This window comes from Tenrec ecaudatus, chromosome 12, assembly GCF_050624435.1.
Source record: "Tenrec ecaudatus isolate mTenEca1 chromosome 12, mTenEca1.hap1, whole genome shotgun sequence".
Taxonomy (NCBI): domain Eukaryota; kingdom Metazoa; phylum Chordata; class Mammalia; order Afrosoricida; family Tenrecidae; genus Tenrec; species Tenrec ecaudatus.
Window position 1 is genome coordinate 101,330,112 of NC_134541.1, and position 12,690 is coordinate 101,342,801.

General features: G+C 61.0%; 1 protein-coding gene across 7 annotated transcripts in view; it reads right to left on the reverse strand.

The window, feature by feature from the left end:
- Positions 1-4,565: 4,565 nt before the first annotated feature.
- Positions 4,566-12,690, reverse strand: part of CLEC16A (C-type lectin domain containing 16A) — a 193,634-nt gene continuing 185,509 nt past the window's right edge. For 4 of the 7 annotated variants that reach the window (XM_075564291.1, XM_075564287.1, XM_075564288.1 and 1 more), the window contains 3 exons: positions 12,297-12,455; positions 8,975-9,091; positions 4,566-6,744 (listed from right to left, as the gene is read on the reverse strand). In XM_075564291.1, coding sequence (XP_075420406.1) covers positions 6,407-6,744; positions 8,975-9,091; positions 12,297-12,455 — 614 coding nt within the window. In that variant the 3' untranslated portion in view covers positions 4,566-6,406. Of the gene's footprint in view, positions 6,745-8,974; positions 9,096-12,296; positions 12,456-12,690 lie in introns of all 7 variants that reach the window. The other 3 variants (XM_075564290.1, XM_075564289.1, XM_075564292.1) reach the window with 2 other exon arrangements.

Here is a 12,690-nt window from a genome sequence, read left to right on the forward strand (position 1 = left end):
TTGGTCCCCGCCCCATGCCCGCTCCCATCCCTGGACTCAGGGAGAACCTGGGACACAGAGGGGAATCGAAACCATCGGTCTCACCCACAGAGGCACCCTAGAGACGGCAGGGGCTGCTGCACCCACGGTTCAGGGCTGCATCCCAAACAGCCTGCTTGCCCTGGCCGACAGGCAGGAGAGCCTGAGTTGAGGACGCAGGGCCACGTGAGGATTTGGAGCTGAGGCAAGTTCCCCAGCGCTCCGGAGAAGGCTTTGCACGAAGAGGGCCCTGCGGGCACCCAGAGCCCAGTTCCCGGAAGGCAAAGGGCTTATGACCCAAACTCGGGCTCCAGAGCTGGGTGTCCCTGGGTCACGCACGGTGGCTCACCCGTGAAGTGGGTTTGCCGTGCCCACCTGGAAGGGCTGCTGCCAGGAGGAGCCGGCGCAGGCCTGGCCTGGCTCTGGCGGTGACCGGACCTCCTGAACAGCAGCAGCAGCAGCACTGGGAGCCTCACGGCGTCGTTCTGGCCGTGCCGGCGGTCCGTCTCACTGAGGGCCTGCTTGAGCTGCCGGGTCCTCCCGATGACACAGCACCGCGGGCAGTGGGGACCCACCGGGTGTCCTTTCCGCTTACAGTTTGTTGTGAACGAGGGGGCTGCAGATGGGGGGCCACAGCTTTACACTCCACAATCACACACACTCTGATTCATCTCATCCCTTGCCAGTGCCTCCATGTCCCGTCACACATCCCTTTTCCTCCGGACCCTTCCTGTCCTCATCCCTCCTCCTTACCTGGCCCTCTGCAGGTGGTCCTCAGGGGAAATGTTGCCCCTTTGACCTTACACAGAAGTGAGTTCAGTTCCAGACCTGAAGGCCATCGTCGTGGGGTGGGGCCCCACCTGTCTCGATCTGACCAGTAAACCTGGTTCCTTTGATGGCTTTGAATTTTGCTCCACATTTTTTTCTCCTTCGCCATCAGGCCCTTGCAATGTGGCCTTTCTTAGGGCAGCTGGTAGTGCAGGCCGGGCACCATCTAGTCCTTCAGGCGCTTCCCTGGGTGCTCGGAAATAGATCACCAGGCCTTTCTCTCTGGCCCAGCTGAGTCTGGAAGCTCCCATGAAACCTGCCAACGATGAGGAAGGGCCCCTGCGGGCATCAGAAAGCCTGCCCAGACTGGTGCTGCTCCATAGCAACGTGAATGCCAGCACAGTGGGGCAAGCCGACTGCTAAGCAGTGGCTGGTCATACAGAAAACACCTGTCAACAGCAGGACAGACAATGGCTCTCAACTGGTAAAGGGCACAGACAAAAGCCTGGGAGCAAACAGGCCCTGTGTGGCCCCTTGAGACCGGGATGGAGGGAAACACCTATTTGTATTCTTCACCACGAGATTGATGCCGCGTTTAGTGGGGACACCGGATCATCATTGTGCACACAGCCCAGAACTCCTATACACAAAGGGGCTCACCAGCCTCAGTCTCCGGAGTAGCTGGGTCTAGAGGCACACAGGAGACCAGAAGCATCCGGATGCCTTTGAATGGTGCTGGCCAAGAATACTGAGAGTACCCTGGATGGCCAGAAGGACAAACACATCTGTCTTGGAGAAAGCAAGAATTCAGCCCACATTCCTTGGGCATGTTATTGGGAGAGACCAGTTCCTGGAAAAGGCACCGCGCATGCCAAAGTGGAAAGTCAGTGAAAAACAGGAACACTGTCAGGGGATGAACTGACCCAGGGGCTCTAACAATGGGTCCCAGCCTAACAATGGCCGTGAGGATGACGCAGGGCCTGTGGCGCTCCCTTCTGCTGTCTATAAATCCTTATGAGTCAGAACCAGCTCGATAGAAAGCATCTAATCACAACAATGGCCACAGTCATTGCCCAAGTCCTACCAGAACCATGCCGACCCGACCCGCGGGAAAAGCTAGAGCGTTGAAGGTGTTGGAGGGGACAGTGCTGGGGAGGGAGGTGAGTGCTCAGGTGCCTGGGCTCTGTAGCTGCAGGAGCTGGTGGGGACAGAGAACAGGGCTGCAGGAGGCAGGCTGGCTGCTCTTCAGGAGGTTGGTGAGGAATGATCAGGCTGCTGCTGGTGCCGGCAAGACCAGCTCCTCGTGACCTCTCAGACAACCGAATGCTCACAATGGTTGCTGTGTTGGAGCTCATTGTTGCAGCCACCGTGCCCATCCATCCCCTGGACGGTCTTTCTCTTTGTCCCTGGCCGTCCACTCTGGAATGCTTCCCAGAGCTGAGGCTGGCGAGAGGCTGTGTCTCACACACTCTGAGTGTGGTGTCAGGAGGGACCAGCCCCTGGAGAGGGCCCTCACGCTTAGGGGGTGGGTAAATTAGAGCAACCATTGAAATAAAAAAGCCCAAACCCGTTGCCACTGAGTCCATTCTCACCGAAGGGCGCTGCTTGTTTGTTAGGTCCACGGAGTCGGTTCCCGTTCACAGCGGCCCGTGCGTGACGCCAGCCTCCCGACTGTCCCTGTGCCTGAGCCCATCGCTGTAGCCACCATGGCCGTCCATCACGTCGAGGGCCTCCCTTTTCACTGCCCGTCTTTTTTACCAAGCATGATGGCCTCCTCCGGGGACTGGTCTCTCATATGTGGAGCGGGGCAAGGGAGATGGGTAAACATATTCCCTGCAAGACTGGTCACAAAAGCTGAGAGGTTGGGATGGCTGCAGTGCCCACCGAGAGGTGGACGGATCAACAGAAGTACTCTTCAGCCATAGAAGGACGACATCCTGGGGACGGAGAGAAGCCAGATGCCAAAGGTCATAGACACGACGTGCCCAGCCAGAGGCTGGGGTGGTGCTGGGGGAGACACTGGTCACTACATCGTGTGCGTCCAGTGGTGGCTTTTATGTGCGGGGTTGCAGCTCACTTGTTTGCGGTCATTTTCTCTTGTTAGTTGGTGTCAGCCACAAGGTGGGCAGTCGCTGGATGGTGCAGCAAACTGCAAAGCTGGAGGTTTGAATCCGCCCAGAGGCGCCTCAGAAGAAAGGCCTGGCGACTGACTTCCGGAGCACCGGCTGTCGCAAAGGGATTTTCATAGTGCGGTCTGCTTGTCTTGTGTAGACTGCAACGCTGCCTTCAGCTGATGGCAATTGGTGCTTGTTTCCCAGTGCTCCCTGGTTGGGTAGAGAGCTGCTCCTGCCGGGAGCCAAGGCCCAGGGGCAGGGCCCAGTTTACCTGGTTTGGGAGGGGCCGGGGGCTCCTGGGAAGCCCCATGTGTCCCAGCTCAGTGACTCAGAGCCATCTTCTTTTGGAGAAAAGCACTCGGGACATTGAAGGTTTTTTCCACTGCTCCGCCCTCCCCCCTCCCCCAGGAGCCATGGGGAGACAGGGCAGGGGGGTTTCCAGCAGCCGTTGGAAGTGGCCTCCTTGAGGCCCACCACTGGAGACCAGTCTGTGGGCAGGAGCACCCTCCCTCTGGGAGCCTGTGAGGACCACAGGGAAGACAGTGGGCATCGCCAGCAGCTGCTGCTACCCCTGCAGTCGCCCAGAGGGTGCAGTGCCCACACGTACTCTGCCCTCAAACCCTGCTGTAGAGATGGAGAGCTGGTCTGAACCTGGAGGGTGGGCACCAGGGGACTGTCTTGGGGCGGGGAGTCCTATGAAGGCTTGGGAGGAGGGCAGAGAGGAACAGCCCCCGCGGAGATGGAGCACCCACTAGGTGCCTGACTCGCAAAGGCTCCAGCCTGTCATCATCAGGCGTGGGGGTGGGTGGGTGTCTAACCAGGCCTAAGGGTGCTGAGGTTCTGGCTTTGGAGAAGATTCCAACACCCATTCCTGTCTGTAGACCAGTCAGTAACTCTAGAGCTTGTGACCAAATACTTCAGGGTTCAGCCATCACAGGCCTGGGTCCCCAGGAAGGTTGTTGAACCCCCAGTGAGACTGTTCCCCCTTGCAGGTGCCTGCCCCACCCATACCCACCCCCAGAAGCCTTGGCTTCGCCAGTTCTTGGGGGCTTGCCCGCGTCCTGCTCTTGAAAAGCCCCACTCCTCCCCCCAGGCAAACCCTTTGTTCTAGTCACCAAGACACAGGGTGCACTCTCACCCATGGGCAGGGCTGCTGGAAGGACGGGCCCTGGGTGCCAAGGCCAAGTGTAGTATAAAGCTCCAACCCCCACAAAGGGATCCCGGTGCTTCCCCAGGCTAGACTTCAAGGGTGGGCCAGTGGGGGGCTGGTCGAAGGCCTGCCCATCTGTGATGGTGCCCTCGTGGCCCTGGCACAATGGGAGCCAGTTTTATCATTTGGGCCAAACTTGAGTTCTCCCACACCTCACCAGGACCCGAGTGAGAAGCTTCCAGGGGATCTCAGCCTGGTGTCCCCAGGGTGCTCTGAACCACCCTGCCTCCTTTACCTCTCCAGACACCCTGCTGTCCTTGGCACCCATTCCACCGAGGCTCAGTTAGTGACTCTCCTCCCCACCCCCCACAGCTCAGTGAACTGGGCGGGACGAACTTCCTGAAGGGATCCTGGGGCTGGAGGCGGATTGGAGGACCAGCTGAGCATGCCCCGGTCCCCCCCACCCCCCGCCAGGAATGAATCCTGATCCCAGCACTGAGGAACTACACCCAGCCTTTCTGGTAACTCTTCTTTTATTGCCAAGTTCAAATGCACCAGGCAGTTCCAGTTTTCATCCATCCTGTGTCCAGTGCCCACGATGCTTGAGTCACGCTGGCCGTGGAGGTGCTTCCCCCGAACAGTCCCTCGGCTCCGCGCTTGTACACAGACTTCCTGCGTCGCCCATGGCTGCGTGCTCTAGTATTCCCAGGACCAGCGCTCCTGACATCGTGTCAGCTCAGAAGGAGAGAGGGGCTGCGATGCCTGAGCCTCACTGCCGCAGCCCCGGTTTGCCGTGTGGGAAAAGGTTGGAACTGTCTTGAAAGTCTTTAACCTGAAGAAGGGCACGCTTGTTCACATCCCCCACTGTCACTTGAGGCCCCAGATCACCACACAAGACAGCCAGAGACACAGGGACAAGGTTGACCAGGGCCAGAGCTGCCAGACCCCTTCCTGGCTCCCCCTTGCTCCCTCTGCAGGTTCTGGGTTCTGACCCAGAACCCAGGCAAGCTGTACTGTGAGAGGGGTGGGGGGACTCCCAACTAGGAGGGGCCTGAGCTTCAGTCTGGGGGGGGGATTTCACGTGACTGCCCTGCTCCCCGATTTGGCATGCCTGATGGGGGACTATAAGCAAAGATGGGTTGGTTTCTGTGGCTGACCCCAGGGGCCAGAGGCCCCAGGACCATCCCCCCACCCCTCTCTGGGTTCTCCTAAAGGATCCCCCTGCCCCACTCCATAGTGCCAGCTACTCTAGGTTTGCTGGCTATGCCTGCTGCCCAGGTGGCCCAACACGAGAGCCTGGGGCTCCTCTTAGACCCTGGCACGAGGACGTGCACTGCTGGTCCCCACCAGGCAGGACACGAGGGCCAGCCCCGACTAAACAGCCTGAAACCTGGGAGCTGCTGTCCTCAGAGCCCAGGGACCCGCCTCAGGGAGCCAGTGTGGCCATCCGAGCCTCTGACTGCCAGCCTGCAGTGCTCAGATCCATGAGAGCAGGGGGTGCCGACAAACTCAGGCGGGGTCACTGGGCACCTGCACCTGGCAGGGAGTCACTGGACAGTGCCCAGCAAGGGGGATGGTGGGGGAGGAGGGCAGCTTCCTTGCTTGGATTCCATCATGGCGTCTGGAGTGAGTGAAGTCTGTCATGTGTGTGATATTTCTTAGGCGCAGATGGCGAGGATGGAAAAGGCGGCTTGATGGTGTCCCCTCTGAGTTTTCCTGAGACCGCTGCGTCTGGGAGCCGGCAGACCCTCCCGGACCACAGCCATCTCTTTCCCAGGTGGGATGCCAAAGCGCCCTGGCCCTCGCAGTGCTCCAAGTTCTGAGAGTATGCGCAGCTTCTGAGCGTGTTTGAAAAATCGTCCACACGCTCCAGGAAGGACTTTATCTTCACCCGAGGCTGGCGGAGTGAGAGAGAGTCAGGCAGAAACCCGTCATTGACAAGAAATCGGAGTGCCACGCAGACAGCGAGCTGCAAACACAAGCCCTGGGAAGTGTGAGGGAAAGCAAAGCTGAACTCCCTGCTACGTTCCCTGACGCCAAACCTTAGGACAGGGGATGTGTGTGTGTGCTCTGTCATCTGCTGCCCAGGAGGACACACACACCCCGGGACCAGGCAGACTCGGCCCAGTTCTCGCCATCCAAGGCGCACCTTCATGGCCGTGTCCATCTACGGGCACACGGTGATGGGGCAAGGTCACTCAGTAGGACCCCTTCAGGGCCCAGCTTCTCTGGAAGAGGTACAAAGGGGGGGTATCTTTACACAGGGGAACTCAGGAGTGGGCTGGAGGGGTGTTGGGAATGGTGTGGGGGTTGGGGGTGGGGGGGCGTCCAACAAGGAGGTCCTCTCCAAGCTGGATCAGTGCTCGCTGGGGCCTGCTGGCTCTAGGGGGCCAGCCTCCTGGCCCGAGGTGGCTGCAGGGGGCAAGGGGGTGGCGGTGAGGGTGTGGAGGCTGTGGGGATCCACGGGGGGGACGAGGGTCAGGGACTCCACACTGAGGGTGTCGGCCGTGTCCTCGCAGAGCAGGGAGATGGTGGGCTGAGGTGCAGGCACGAGGCTGGGGGACAGGGTGGCTGCTTCTGCTTCTGCACTCCTCACGGGGCTCTTGGTGGGCCTGGGGCCTGCTTCTGTCTCACTGACAACCGCCAAGTGGTCAGGAAGGGGGGGCCGTGGCTGTTCAGGAGTCCTGGGGTCATCTGGGGGTGGGGTGGGGTGAGAAAGAAAACGCAGATGGACTTAGCTGTTGGCGCTCTCCCACACTGGCGCCCGTCGTGGATGAAGTCTTCATTTGAGTCCACTCAAGGGGTTAGGATCAGGTGACTCAGGTTGGGGGCCCAGGGAGCATCCCCGGAATCCTGCCAGGGAAGCAGCAGCCAGCAGGCACGTCTGGCTGAGGGGTCAGGACCCGGGCTGCTCTGACTTGGGAATGAGGGCAGGGCTGGGGTCTCGTGCACAGTCAGAGTGGGGTGAAACCATAGCACTGGATGCAGGGGGGCCAGGCAGGCTCTTGGGATGGGGTGCCCCAGGCGAGGGGAAGAAATGGGGGGGGCTCAGCCTCCAGGCCCTTCCCAGGGGCTGCACTTGGTACCCTCGCTCACCAGAGACGAGCCCATAGCAATTAAACAGAAGGAGAGAAGGCAGTTCTGGAAAACTCTGCAGCTTGCAAACCCAAACCAATCCCAGGGTCGAGGGGAGCCTCCTCTTTCCCCTGGGCCAAGCAGGCACCTTAAGAGTGACTAGGGGAGGTTTTGGCCTCCCCAACTCCAAACTTCCCCGGGCTGCTTGGTGCGGCCTGGCAGCTGGCCGGGGTGATGTCGCTTTGCTCTCCAGGGCAGCTTGCCTGGACAGGTGTGCCAGATGGCCTGCAGGGCCTTCTGAAGTGCTCCTAAGGGGGCAGCAGCGGCAGCACCCTCGTGGAAAGCAAAGTCTCATTTAGTGGTGCCGGTGTCGTCATTGCAGAGTGGTTAAGTGTGAAAACAGCTGGGGCCTTGGGACTGGCAGCGATGGCCTGGTTGCCATTGCTGCTCCACATGACTCTGGTTTGTGAGTGTGTGTGTGTGTGTGTGTGTGTGTGTGAATATGTGAGTTTGTGTGTGAGTGTGTGTGTGCTAAAGCGAAGCCCAAACAAAGCACACCTGCAAAGGGAACACAGAGCAGACCCATGGGAGAACCAGGAGGAACGTGAGGCCAAGGGCACAGAGGGGGACAAGGGTGGAAGCACAGCCTCCTGGGAGCCTGCCCAGCACACACCAGGGTTTCCCCACAAGACAGGTACCAGAAGGTCCCAATGCTCCATAAGAAATCAGCCCCTCCTCCTACCCCGAGAGAAGCGGTCTGGGTGCAGATCTGTGCCCCCTCAGGATGGCTCGCTAGCTCACTCACTCCTTAAGGAGGCCGTTTCCCCACATGCTCAGGGTCACCCATCCAGCCCCCCTCTACAGGCTTCTCCTGTCAGGCCAGCTCGGCAGAGTTGCCTGTACCCCCCCCCCCCAGGTCTGCTTGGGGATAGTAAGGGCTGGCCAATTCTTCCCCTGGCCCCTGGTGGGAGGTGGGATGGCGCAGTTGGATGTACTGAGACAGACAAACATCCACACCACAGACACAGGACTGGCCTCTTCTTCGGGAGAAGCAGCAATGATTTTCATAAAAAAGGTCTCAATTCTTCCCCTCAAAAACAGCTGCCCTTCCGTTTTTATAATAATAGGAAAAGAAAAACCACAGAGCCCTCACTGAGAACTGCTTCCCGGAGGTGATTTGTAATTGTGTCCACCCAAGGTGGGGGCTCCCCATGGGCTTTCACAGGGGCTAGGGTAGCTCCCCCGGGAGCTTCCGGCTTGCTCTCAACAGCAGACATCAAGGCCGGGACCTGGTGCCCGGAGCAGCTGGTGGCCAGGTACCAGGGCAGCCAGGCCTAGGGTGGGGAGTGAGCAGTGAGCGTGCACCCAGGAGTCCTGCTGACAGCCAGGCGTGGGGTCCCCTCAGGAGCTGGGGGAACCTCAGGCGGCTGGGAAGGATGGAGGAGGGAAGGAATCGCAGGGCGAAGCACAGGAGGAAAGGCTTTCAAATTCAAGGACAGGCAAAGGGCTCCCATGGGGCAGGGTGCGTGCAGTGCCAGCTGGGCTGGTTGGGCGGCCCCAGGCCAGGCTGCATGTCACATGGACGAGGTTGGTGCCCAGCAAACATGCCCCTTGGTTGTGAGGGCGGCCAACAAATAAGGGAAAATGCGAGTTGGACTTCTGGGTTGGTTGTGACAATGACAACGATGACGACATCCTGATTCTCTGGCGACTACTGCCCACCCCCGAGCTGATGCTGGGGGCACTGAGGAGGGGCTTGCAGGGGCTGGGGTCACAGCCACTGGCTCCCTGCTGAGTGGCAGGGTGGCCCACCGGGCTGGAGCGGACGCGGGCGTGGGGGGAGACCTGCCTGAGGTGGCTGCGGAGGCGCCGTGGCAGCTGCCGCTTGAAGCACTAAACCCAGTGGCCGCCGTGGCTGTCGGCTTCCGACAGGCTGAACACGCGCCGGCGTCCTTTCCTGCCACTCCTGACTAGAGGCAAACACAGTGACAGATCACGGGCTTTCACAAGGACACAGAGGAGGCGACACAGAGCAGCAGCGATGGATGCCGAGCACCAGGGCAGCGGGGACTGGTCCTGCTGGGGGACCCCAGGGCTCGGTCTCCTCAGAAAGCCCGGGGCCGGAGGGGAGAGGGCGGACGCAGAGGAGAAACGACAGTGAGGGTGGCTATTCCCACTGAGCGGAACTGCCCATGTGACAGCCCAACACCCCTGCTGGTCGGAGCCCGATGCCCCCACCCTACGTAGCCCAGGTCCAATAGGTGACCTCTGGAAACCAAGCCTGAACCCAGCCAGCGGTGGTGGGTGGAGGCGGGGAGGGGGTGCGCACTGGCGGGAGCAGGGTGGCCAGGAGCGTCCAGTGGGAAGGAAGGCGCCTGGGACACACGTGAAGTGTGGGAGACCAGGAATGGAGAAACGGCACCTTCCTGAGGCTGCCTGCGACCCCACATCCAGGGCACACTGGGTGGTGAGTCTATTGCCATCACGAAGGTGACACTGGGCCGAGGGGATAGTAGGGACCAGCCTGGCACAGGGAGGCCCCCATACCCCGGTGCCACCAGGGACCAAGCTCGCCTTCCTTCTCTCCTCTTCAGCCTGGCCCGGGCACCCTTCCCCAGGGTGCTGAGGGGTGGTGTGGGCCACTTGGCTCTCAGAGTGCCCGCCTGAGTGTGTCTGTAGGTGCCACTGTGCGCACACAGAGGGGAGCCCAGACAGTGCCCCCTGTGCCTGCATTTGGGTTGAAAGGGGGTCATTTGCAACCTCCAAAACCATGAAATGTTTAAGAAAAACAAAAGGGCTGACCCCAGCCCTGTAATTTTCTCCCCCGGGATGGAGCTGCGGCCACCCCCACGTTTTACCCCAGCCATGTGGGAGCAGGAGGCTGGCTCCCGGATCCTCCAGGTCACTAGCCCTCCCAGAGAACACCCTGAGCGCACCCCTACCCCATGGACGTCTGGCACTTTCTCTAAGGGCAGTGGGCAACTCAAGCACCGGGCACTGTAGCTGGGCAGCGAAGTCCCTTGGGGCGTGGCGTTAGGGGTCGGGCAGCCCAACATCCTGATGAAGGGCTTGGTGCGGGGTCCCGGCCCTCCCAGGAGTGTCTGAGGCTCTCCGTGAGGCAGAGCGGCCCAAGCATGCGGCCTGGGCCAGAGGCCAGCCGCCTCGCTCTGCATCGCCTGCAGCCGCCCTGGAGGTGGTGCACCCTGGGGAGGCAGCCAGCTCCTCTCCAGGTGACTTGGGAGAGTCAAAGGTGCCTTCCTTCCTCCAGGACCCTGCCAGCCCCTCGGCTGCTGATGGGCCTCACCTTCCCTGCAGCCTGGGTGCTCCCACATGCATACCAGTGGGGAGACCACATCCGTCCAAGGTTGGCAAGAGTTGGAGGCTTTGGGGCAACTGGAGGTGACTGCATGTCGGGACCTTTGTGGCTGCCCCGAGGATACAATCCTGAGGCTGGGTCTCTGGCAGTCTCAGAAAGGGGGACACTCAGGGCAGCCTGGCTCAGCTCATCTCGGCCCGGTGCCTCCTCTTAGGTCAGCTATCAGCCTCATGGACCCTTCCGGAGCGAGGCAGCACTGGGGTTGCTAATGTCGCCACATGGCAAGCTTCCTGGGCTCTGGGGGTGGGAGGACAATGGCCAGACTGCAGCGCTCTGCTCCAGCTCTTGGCCTGGCTATCTGTCTGAGGATGGGCCCAGGAGGGAGGCAGCCTCGGCAGCAGGCGGTTCAGGGCAGCCTCCCAAGTGCTGGGCCACTCTGGGCAACTGGAGGAGGGGACCTGGCCAAACAGAGGCCACTTCTCCTGTCCCTGGCTCCTCGGCTCCGCCTGGCAGAATACCAGGCCCATGTGGGGACCATCCCTCGAGGGAAGTGGAGATGTGGCTGGCTGGCTGGCTGGGGAGGCCTGTGATGATGGACCTCTCTGTCTGGCTGCCCTGGCTCCGGGCTCCTTCCAGGGATCACCAGCTGCTCCCTGGTGGCCCAAGCACCCCAGCAGGTGCCCTGCAGCAGCAGTGAGCTGTTCTGTCTGCAGAGCAGGGGGGAGGTGGGCTGTCACAAGTGGGGCACTGGCTGTAGAGGCTGGGACCTGACATCACTCTCGGCCCCGAGTTGCCAGCACCCTTGGTAGCAGGACAAACACCCTGAATCTGAGATGGGAAAACCACTATAGGGCATGGTGGGCAGGGTACAGGGCAGGGTGTAAGCCCAGGGGGGCAGCTCTGGAGCCCTGAGCACTGCTCAGTGAGCGCCATCCGTGTGCAGGGCCTGGTCTTGACAATGGGGCCTTGGAGATGTCAGTCTCATGCAGAGATGTGTGTGGTCCACGTGTTCACTCGGGCGAGGGCTTCCACCTCACGCAGGGGCTGTGTTTGGATATGTGACATGGACACACACAAGGACGCGTGCGGGCAGAAGGCGGCAACACATGGCACACGAGTGCAGGACCCTGCACGTCCCAGGCCAGGCCGAGCCCAGACCGAGGGGGCAGGCCTGCCCTTGGCCTCTTGGAGAACTTGTCTGCATTTCTCAGAGGGCATCGGACGTGGGACAGCAGCCACTGCTTGATGCGTAGTTAACCCTACGTAGCCCAGGCTCAGACATGACTGAGCCTGGGTGGGTGACCTGGCCTGCCTCCCCATCAGTATGAATGCAGATAGAGGGAATGGGTGCTCAGGGCCTGGGGGCACGGGAGGGGTGGGCATCCCCAGCCACACCTAGTGACCGTGAGTGGGCTGGGTTAGGTGCCCTGGGATATACCAGCCTGGTGAGGGAAGTGGGGACACTGGCTGTGGGCTAGGCTGCCTGGCCCTGGCTCTCTACTGGCCTGGTCTCTTGGTGGTTCAACACACTAGTGCCTTTGCTTCTTGGCCCTCTGTGGGTGGCAGTTGGGTGTGATAGGGGCACTGTTCCCACCCCACACTCTGCTCCAATAGTTTTGCACTCATGTGCGTCAATGGAGGGGATGGTGGCAACCCCCCCCAAACCTTCCACTCCCCAATCAGGACGAAGTTCCAAGAGCTGGGCAGCATGTCACGGAGGAAGTTCCTGTGTCAGAAAGGAGAGGCGTGCGGAAGCTTTGACCCAGAGACTGTGGGAGGTGGTGGTGGGGTGGGCTTGGCATGTCCCTGGCTGTGTGCCCACTCCCCCTCCTACCCTGGAAGCTGTGGCCAGTACCTGGGGGGCTCTGGGCTGTGGAGGGTGTGGACGACAAGCTGCCGCTGGCTGAGTCGCAGTGGCTGGTGCTGCCGCTGGGGCTTCCACTGGTGGCCGGTGGCGACGGGGAGGACAAGGGTGGTGAGCTGTGCTGGTTTATGCACTGGGCCACTGCAAAACCTGCAAGACAAGGTGGGACATGGATGCATGCTGCAGGTGGGGTGCCACACTGTGCAACCCTGCCAGCCCAAAGGCAGCCCCCAGCCCACTCCCAGAAAGCCAGGCCGCCCCACGGAGGGGCTGCTGTGGCGTCCGGGCGCAGTTCAGGCGAGGGGCTAGACCATATGGTGACAAGCTGCTCACCAGCATGCCACCACTGAAGGCTGAAAGGCCTCGCTCTGGGGGACGGGGACGC